Source organism: Pinus tabuliformis, chromosome 8 (genome assembly GCF_031772625.1).
Source record: "Pinus tabuliformis cultivar Carrire ecotype Pingquan chromosome 8, CPIR1, whole genome shotgun sequence".
Lineage (NCBI taxonomy): Eukaryota > Viridiplantae > Streptophyta > Pinopsida > Pinales > Pinaceae > Pinus > Pinus tabuliformis.
In genome coordinates this window covers 1,584,042,822-1,584,052,952 of record NC_142294.1, presented here as the reverse complement: position 1 = coordinate 1,584,052,952, position 10,131 = coordinate 1,584,042,822, and the positions used below count along the sequence as shown (strand labels likewise).

The following is a 10,131-nucleotide window of genomic DNA, read 5'->3' as shown; positions in this document are numbered from 1 at the left end:
ATTAGTGGTGGGACAAATTTGGTAACATAACTCGTATATTAGGGACATGTTTTAGAACTTGTACTTCCTATAAACTATGCATGTATTGGTTTTTTTTTTCAAACCCTTATATTAATGTTAATTTTATGGTTAGGGTTGTGATACACTAAGAATTTAACCAACTGCATGTTTCAGGTAAAAAGCACTATAACCTATATGTGTATTGAGTTTTTAAAACCCATATATTAAATTATAAATCCAGGGTCACAACTATGATCCATGAAGAATTTTGTTTTAGGTAAAGAATAATATAATCTATATGTGCATTGAGTTTTTAAAATCCTTCTATTAAATTATAATTTTAGGGTCAATGGTGTGATCTACAAAGAATTCAACCAACCCATGTTTCACGTAAAAAACACTATAACCTATATCTGTATGAAGTTTTTAAATCCCTTATATTAAATTACAACTCCAATAATAATAAGAGGTTAAAATATTAAACCAACTTAGATCTATGTTAGCTCTAGATTTATTAAACTTCTAGAGGGATCAAGATCCTCAAAATGCAAACCTCTTTTTTGAGTACAAAACTCAACGAAATGTTATCCATTTAACTTCGGATCTATGAAGTATCGAAATGGATCAAATTCTTCAATGTGCAAACCTCTTTTTTGAATACAAAACTTGAAGAAAGGTTTCACCTCGAGAGATTTGATCCCTTTCTTGATAGATCCAAAGTCCTTTTCTTAATAGATCCAAAGATGGATCTGCACAAGTTAATTAATGTGAACGTTTGAATTTTGATAATCTTTTTATCAATTTGTTATCTTTGACCTAACATTCAATTAACCTAACATCTCTTCTGCATTTCTAACCCCACATTTCTTACCTATTTATCAGTCAACACTTTATCAAATTTCCTGTAGTTATCCTAAAAATGAACCATACTTATTAGCTCAAAACATTGATAGATTTAGAGAGGCAAAGTTATGGGATTGGAAAATGATTAAAGTGCTTTTTGGATTCCTAGTTTGTCCAATGATGCTATATGAGTGTGAATTGTGGGCTAGCAACACTCTCGTCTCAAAATGGAAACAAATTGAGAAAATCCAAAAACGCTTGATCATGAGCAAGTTCAAAATAAAAGTTTAGTACCTTATGAGATAATGTTGAGTGAAACCGTTGCAACTCCCATTGAAGCAATTTCTATGGTGCGGCTCATAAGATATCTAAAAAATTTGAGCAAATGAGAGTAGGTAGATGACTTAATGTTATCTTCAATGAAGGCATGAGTGAAAGAAAGAAAACATGGATGAAACAAAAATACAAGTGGATCCAAAAATGGAATATCTACCTCAATGCCTGTCCCACAAATAGCAAGGAGCTAAAGGATTTTGTTATGGAAAAATTTCGTAAAAAGGTATGGGGAAAAGAGTTGGGTAGAAAGAAGAAATATTACATTGAGGAATTCAACCCTACGTGTGATCTACAACAAGAAAAGTTCATTGGAGCTAGCATTTCGTGGAGGGCAAAGATTTTTATTGCTCAATTAAGGACCACCTCACATCAACTTTGTGTGATCTACAACAAAAAGAGTTCATTGGAGCTAGCTTTTCATGGAGGGCAAAGGTTCTTATTCCTCAATTAAGGACCAACTCACATCAACTTTGGTGTGAAACAGGAGGTGGAAAAGGCCCAAAGAAGCTTGGAAAGAACAGGTGTGTACATTTTGCAGGTGTGGGGCTGTGGAATGGAAAAACATTTCATTTTGAAATGTGATGCATTGAAAGATATGGAGAAGGTTATAAGAACATATTAGCATCAGTTTTTTGGCATTGTCTTTTTAGTGAGAGGATTGTTGGAAGGTTGAGCCAACTCATCATAAATTTAAATCAAAAAAAGATTAAATTACAAAAAGCGAAAAACAAAAAACTAATAATCTCATAAACTATTTTTAATCTCTTAAACCTTCCAATATCATTTCATTTCCTAATATAAATCATCCAAAAATATTAATTTTTTTTTTTTTTTTTTTTTTATCCCGATTTTTTTTCGCCTTCGTTAAAGTTTTTTATTAAACCCAACCTAACGCTGAATGACTTTCCCGCCAAAACCTCATAGATCTCACATGTCCCGTTTATCCAAAATATTCATGTACAAGTACACTTAATAGTATCTCTCTATGCGAATGCAAAAACCTCGTGTTCCGCCATTAATCGTCCGATCGAGCTCCGGCAGCCATTGTCAGGCAATGGTCATTCTCTGGTTACAAAAGGGTTTATGATTTTCGTTCTTCAAACGAAAATTTAGCAGGGTTTTAAAACGGTTTTTGATTGTCGTTCTTCAAACGAAAATTTAGCAAGGTTTTACTTGACGATGGATACATCAAACCCTGCTGTACTGGTGAATGGAGAGATAATCAGGAGGTACGTAGGGAGGAGAGTACGTTGCGTGCTCAAAGTTATCCGAGGCGATGGCGGGATTCTTCAAGGAGAAACTTCCGACGGCCAGCAAATCTCTGTAAAACAGGCTCCTCCCACCATTTCGTTGTCGCAGTTTGTGGAAGTTATTGGCGTTGCAGAGAACGACCGCACTATCCGGGCTGAAATCTGCACCAATTTTGGCGACAAATTTGGTAGGCCAATTCCCCTAATTGCAGCATCAGGAGGGTTTTCTACTTTTTTGTTTATTTATGTAGGTTTTATAGTTATAAATTTAACTGCTCCTTGTATTCGGCATGTTGTAACAATTTGGATAATTATCATCTAAGAAACAACGGTTGACGACCAATATAATGCCAGGCATGAAACCGTCCTCTCTGTGATAATCAAAATCTTCCAAAAAATTATTAGGCTATTAAATAAATAAATTTCGCACTATCAAGGAAAATCTATCGAAAGTAATGATAATTGTTAAAGTGAAATACTGGATGACGAAAAACATCGTAAATATCCGCCAGGTATTATTTATTTAAGGAAGTTAGAAGATATAGTATCAGGGAAACATGTTCATGCCCTTTTTTTGACCCCTCCCTTTTCAGGGAAACTTACCCTTATTGCCGTTGGAGTTCATTCTTCTCAATTTGCAAGGTTGGTTCCTTGCAAAAGTGCACGTGTCTGCTCAATGTTAGAGTTTTCCTTGGGCTGTTTAGTACCAGGAAGGGAACCATCTTCCTGATCTTCCTGATAGTAGCGAGGCAGTTTTTAATATATATATATATATATATATATATATATATATATATATATATATATATATATAGTGGTCGAGAGGAACTCAACAATCCGCTTGACACATAACTATGACACATAACTATCAGTAAACCTCTGGGGGCTACGATATGCCCTCTTCTCGTGGCCCGGGTCGCAACAAGGGGGATTTGAACCTGGGTCTCTCGAGTTTCAATGATTTCACATATTTCGGATTATCAATTGAGTTGCCCTCGAACTTTTTTCTAATTGTTATTTCTTCCTTAATTTTAATTATTTTCTTCTTTTTTAAATTTATGATTTTCGGGGTTTTATCCATTTTGAATGTTTTCAATAACTTCCATTAGCAGGAAGTACATCGCATATTATTTTTTGTAAGCTTGGTAGGACTACATCTTCATCATGTCCAATATATCACCTCGATCGTGGTGGGAAATTGAACCAGTGATTTTACATCAATGAGTGTTTTAACAGAGCACTCGATCTGTTGAAGAAAGTGTAATTAGGTTCGGTCTTCATAAACGTAATTTTGATCTTTGTATTTATAAAAGAAAAGAAATATTATTTTGGTTATTTATATCAATGAGTTTCTTGCTCATTGTATAGGTCTAGCATATGTCAAAGTGCTATAGGGAAGTCAAAGAATCAAAAGAAATGTTGACCCTTGAGGGTATGTTACACCATGTATATATTTTTATTAGAGTCCAAGAAATACCTCCAAGCAAAGTCACAAGTCTCCTCCATGCAACGACATCACTAAAAGAAGCAATTCGAAGTATAAATGACAAGTTGACCTCATGTCTACAAGTCGGCCTAAAGAAGTGACATACCTCTATATATAAGACGCTGTCCACTCCTCCAATGACAACGGAGATCACCTCTGAAATCAACAAAAAGAAGGGACAAGTTAAGAGTGAGAAAGGGACAAAGAAAAGGAGCCTCTAGTGCAATGAAGAAGGAAGAAAAGATACCGAGCCTTAGAAGACTATTCTAAGGTCAACTACAGTCACACATGCAAAGAAAAAGAGAGTCTCTCTGCTGCCATAACAACCCACCACCACAGTCATACATATCTCATTGTTTGGGCTAGAAAAGTAGGTCTATAAGGCCTCTCACTCAAGCGAAGAAGAAACTCACTCAAGCGAAGAAGGAAAGAGGACTCCCACATAAGGTTCTAGAAGGAATCCCCTCACACTTGTGAAGAAATAGGGCCACACTGCTGTCATATCATACTTGCAACTATATCTCAAGAAAGAGCTCGGTTGGAGAAGGGATAAAGTACTCTTCATATGTGAAGGAATCTACTAAGGATCAAAGAGGAATATCTCTTGTAGAAGAAGCATAACAAGGACTACTATCAGTTGCTGGAAGAAGGACAAAGTGCTGGAGGAAGGAGGACGAAGTGCCGGAAGAAGAAGGACAAAGACTTGACTTGTGCTTGGAGGATATTCTTGTCAAGGGTCTAGGGTTTGGCATTTATCAATAGAAGCTTCAATAAGAGAAATTTGAGAAAGGGTTTTCCTCTCTAAGAGAGAGAGGTTTTGCCCTGGCAGAGAGCCAACATCTTGTGTTCTTGTCTTTTGTATTTTGATAGCAGTTTGATGAAGTAAAAGAACATACACTAATAATAAGAAGAAGATCAAGCTAACAAGAAAAGTAAAAGTGCTTCACAAATTGTTATCATTGCTAGAAGAATCCTATCATAACAAATTGCCCTAGATTCTTCAACACGATCACCTTTAAAATCATTTAGATACCAAAAAATGGTGTTAAAATTGGCAACTAGGGCCAAACTCCATGTGGGTCATCTTATTAATGGAAGCTGATATTTTTCTTGGATCCCTCTCATTGAGAGGTGTAGGATTGATCTAAAGATCATCCGATTCCGATAAGTATTCATGGAGATATGAATTTATTTGTCTTATGGGACAATTCGTCAAGGTCGGCCAACAACCAAATAAACCCCACTTGTGCTCAACGTTTTAGTATAAATAGAGGTGACCTTCAAGTCATTTCAACACACTTGGGATCTCTTCCTCTCTACTTGTCTTTGGGTTTTAGTAGGAGGAGACATCCTAAGGGATAACACTGCCCTAATTCAGAAGGCAGAAGCCAAAACTGTTGGGAATAGCTGGAATTGCCGGGAACAGCCGAAACAGTCAGAACAACCGGAATTGCTGAAATTGCTGGAACTGTCGGAACTGCTAGGAAAAGCCGGAATTGCTAGGAACTGCCGGAATTGCCGGGAATAGCTTGAATTGTTGGAACTGCCAGAACTGACGGGAACTGCTGGGAATAGTCGAAATTGCCGGAACTGCTGGGAATTGCCGGAACAGCTGGAATTGCCGGGAAAAGTCGGAACTGTCAGGAACAGTCGGAATTGTTGAAACTGTCGGAACTGCCAGAACAGGCGGGAAAGCTGACGTAGAGGGCAGAAGCCAGAACTGTCGGGAACGATTGGAACTGCCGGAACTGCCGAGAACAATCAGAATTGTCGGAACTGCCGGAAACTACCGGAACTGCCGGAATAGCTAGAGCATCTGTTTTCGAAGGAGAGCAGCATGCAAGGGACAACTAACTAACATTGGGACAATTGTATGGTACTTAGCAGCAAATACACCAAGCATGCAATGTTATAGCTAGCATGCAAGGGACAGCTAGCATGCAACAACAAGCATGTTAAGGACAACAAGCATGCTAGGGACAATAAGCAAGCTTGGGACAACAAGCAAGCAAGATGCAGCCAACACATAGGTTAGTATGACAACATGGTGTAGCAATGGCACATAATGCAATACAATGATGGGTACAATCATGATTAATGAAGCATGATGAGATGCAGCTTAGTGATGATGGGTGCAGCATGGTGTAGCGCAGTGAGGTGCAACATGATGACGAAATGCAGCACTAAAGGAGTCACCTTGGAGAATTAGTTGAAGCAGCGTGTCTTCAACTGATCTCATGTATCATCTTCTTAGAGATGATCTATGCTCTTATCTAGATAAGTGAAAGTGTTGACTTCTTTTGTAAACGTATTATCTCTCTCTCTCCGCTGAACTATTGAAGAACATATAAGAAGAATTGATCAAGGGTTTCCCCACATTGGGGTTTGTCCCTGGCTAGCACCACATCTTGTGTCCTCGTCTTGGCTTGTCTTCTGCGATTTATGTTTATGTTCTATCCGCAATTTACTTTAATGATGATGTGATTGCTAATCTGGAAAAGATATTGAGCTAATTGTGAAAATTGAAATAAATTGCTCTAAGCATAGAACATACCTAAAATTAACAAATGGGCCTCAAAAGCAAGCCTCCATTGGCACTAGCTAGGAAAATGAAAAGTCACATTAACCAACAAAAAGTGGCATGAGGGTTCTAAAATCAAGTGCCACTTGTGATTAAAAAAGAGACACAACTGTCCAAAATTATTTAGCTTGTCATCCCGCTATAAGCATATTTCAAATTATAATCAAATCATAAATATGTTGGATCTTAGAGTTGTGAGAGTCAGTTTGAAAGTTAGGGCAACATCCTTCTCATTATTATGTAGTTATTAGCCGTAGGTTTATGGCTCCAACTTAGGGATAGGGATTTCCCATACATCATTTTCATTTTACTACTCCTTTGGGGGCTTCTTAGCTTGAAAGGTAGCAAGTGCCAACGTGGAAAACTTATTGTTTGGTGGCTTAGGAGGGATATTGTGTAGATAGTTGTTAATGTTCATGATGCTCCCTTATGGTCCATACTTTCTTGTGTTGATGATGGACTCCACTTATGTGTCACTATTAGGATCATGTTGAAGGAGCTAGAGACTTTGTTGTGGCTCTTTGGTCATTGTGCAAGTGGCTCTCCTCCCCAATACTTAAAATTCATTGTAGAGACAAGTTAACACAAATCTCTACTTTGTCAATCCTTAAAAGGTACTTGCAAGAGTATGTGAAAAAATAATATTCCTCCCACTTTTACAAATATGATAAGTATTTTTTTATCTTGATAGGTTGCCATGCAAATATTCTTCCCATTGGTGTTTATTGTATGAATGCTTTAACTCTAAAGAGAGGACTGGATTGCAAGAGGTCAAAATTCACTGCTTGTTGATTTGGTGCAAGGTCAAAACAAAAAGACATGTTGAAGAGAGTTGAGCTTGTTGTAGAAAGGGCACTTTGGACGAGGAATGCCTAGGTAGATAAGTCATCAATGAGCATTTAGGCTTCCTAGATTAGGAGATAAAGAGAGCTCAATAACCTTGTGGAAGTATGTGTCAAAGCTCTAGGTAGTGAAAGGGGATGAAATTGCAAAATTTATATGCACCAATTGCCATAAAAGTTACACAACTTTTGATACCCATGTGAGAAAGCATCTTTGTGGAATTGTACCATGAGATGATCGTAAGACTATAAGAGTCGAAACCTATGAGCATGTGCTAGTCAAAGATAGAAACAATATAAGAAAGAAGAGGAGGTTGCACAAAACAAATCTAACAAATCAAGGGTTCGATATGAGAGTCAAACTTTAGCTGCATAAGAAATGTTTATTGGTTGATCCCTGTTGCGTCAAAATCTAGTAGGTCTTGTAGAGGGTTGCTCTTCAAAGCAAGCACTAGATTAGGTGACAACAATGAGGCGTGGCCCATTGTCACCACAACCACTACGCCTGTTGCTTATGGACTTTCACCAATGGGAGGCTTCCCGGTAAATAGGTCACCTATGAGAGATACTATAGGCTTTTAGAGGTCTAAGGTGACATAATATGCTCCTAAAGGATGGTTTTGATTAGGTATAGTTATAACCAATGATAGCAGACAATTCACATCCCTTTAGAGAGACCAAGTTACGACACACTAGACTTAGGGTTTGGTTAATAGCATGCAAAATGGAATATCCTAAGGTCAAGGCACCAAGGAAAAGGTTTCTAATAATGAATATTAGCAAGCCAATGACATATGAGACCTTCAAGAAATCCTCAAGTTGAAGCTTAACCAAACTAGAGTTTTCCCTAGGGCATGAGAAACCAAGATGAAAAATTAATGAATTAGCCACCAAGGAGGTTGAATTTGAGGCAACCAAATGTACCCTTGATGTTGAATCCTTCCACACTAAAAAATTTCCTCTCCTAGACAATTTCGATCCAAGCCTTAATTAGGTTGCTTATCCTTAAGAGGTTCAAATTTAGAGAGAGAAAGAGAGAGAAATTCAATTTATGGATAAGAAAGGTTTGATCACCAATTAGGGAAGGAAAATGCCTAGTCCTTTGGTGGATGGAGTCTATGGATGTTATAGATTAGCTAGTTCTTGCAAAGGAGTAACGATGTTTTGTTGCCCTAGCACAAAACCCTAGCTATTATCTTTGTGAGGGATCAAAGACACTTGGGAGAGATGTAACAAGAGTTCACCAAGGGGATTACCATTTACATTCCATATATGAATAATGCTTACAATGACGATATCTAGCTTCTATACAATTAATCTTCAATAATCAATGGTGCAATAGAAAATCCCTAGATAAACATTACATTCCATACATTAGACACAATAAAAAATTTATCAATGACAAAGTACACTTCCAAGACACAAGACGTCGAAATCTCACAAGAGGGTTGAATCAAAATTATCCACAAGTGATGATCAATAGAATGAATGATCCTCTTCTCTATTTATATCTATATTTCACTGGCTGTGGGGACCAGGGGACAAAGGGTACGAGGGGATGAGTTTTCGGAGAGCTAGAGTGCACCCCCAAATTTTCAGGGGATGGCAGGCTGGGGACGACAAGTGCGACGACTAATTTTTATATTTATTAAAAAATAAAAATGAAAATAAAATTTAGTAATTTAGGGTAAGCATGAAAGGTAAATTAAAATATAAAAATTAGAACTATTACTAATTTTAAAATTCAAATTACAAAATAAAAGACTAATACTAATACTGTCTAATCATCATTATGCATCACAAAAACAAATCTCGTCATCATTGCCCATTGTCAAGAACTTAAAGCTACTATTAGTTTGCTACAACTTACAATCTACTATTGTCTAAATAATCATTCTATGATGATCGTTATCAAATTTCAACGTGATAGGCAAGATAAATTTGAAATTTAAATGCCATGTAAACCAGATTATAAAGCTCATAACCTGGTCTATAGGATAATTAGCATCAAATGTCATGCAATATTTTTATTACTCTTATAGTTGGTGGTCAATATTCATTTTGTTACATAACATTAATGTTGTAGAGGTAGTTGAATTTCTAAAACCATTTTATATTCATTTATTTTTCTAACACAACAATATAAAGGTAACTGAATTTAAAATTATTTTATATTAAACTATTTTCTCATATAAAGGTAGTGGAATATAACACTAGTTTAAACTTTATATTGAATTATTTTTATTTTTATATTACTTATGTCAACACTATTAACAAATCTATGTTGCCAGGAAACGTGGGTGCGGGGACGGGGACGACATTTTTGGAAACAGGGTGCGTGGGTTCGTCGGGGAGTATAATAATATTATATTTTAATAATTATATTTTATAAATTATAAATTTATAATTAATAATATATATGAAATTTGAATTTGTATATTTTTTCAACTTTAAACAAGAAAACTTTGAGAATGCTGTGAGAAATTGGCAGATTTTGATACTTAATTTAGCCATTGTCCAAAATAGCCCTTCGCCATTTAACAGCATCCGCTGATTACAGCTTATGGCTAGTCTCAATCCTACTTTCTATTTGACCGAAAATGTCTGAACTTGTATGTGTGCATTTACAGTTTATAATTTGATGGTTATTTGGCTCAGGAATGAATGTTTCATTCCAAATTGATTTACAAGAATCTGCAGGCTCAAATTACAGAGTAAGAGGTCTACTTTCCAGTTCTGGTTTCGATGCCATATATTCTATGTTCTCGACATAAGTGACATATTTAGCTTTTA

The 10,131-nt window shown here is 36.4% G+C and overlaps 1 protein-coding gene across 3 annotated transcripts in view; it reads left to right on the top strand.

Annotated features, from left to right (window-relative positions):
• Window positions 1-2,094: 2,094 nt before the first annotated feature.
• Window positions 2,095-10,131, top strand: part of LOC149242108 (replication protein A 14 kDa subunit B-like) — a 33,485-nt gene continuing 25,448 nt past the window's right edge. The window contains exons 1-2 of one of the 3 annotated variants that reach the window (XM_089367635.1): window positions 2,095-2,617; window positions 9,630-9,672. In XM_089367635.1, coding sequence (XP_089223761.1) covers window positions 2,359-2,617; window positions 9,630-9,672 — 302 coding nt within the window. In that variant the 5' untranslated portion in view covers window positions 2,095-2,358. The remainder of the gene's footprint in view (window positions 2,618-9,629; window positions 9,673-10,131) is intronic. The other 2 variants (XM_089367637.1, XM_089367636.1) reach the window with 2 other exon arrangements.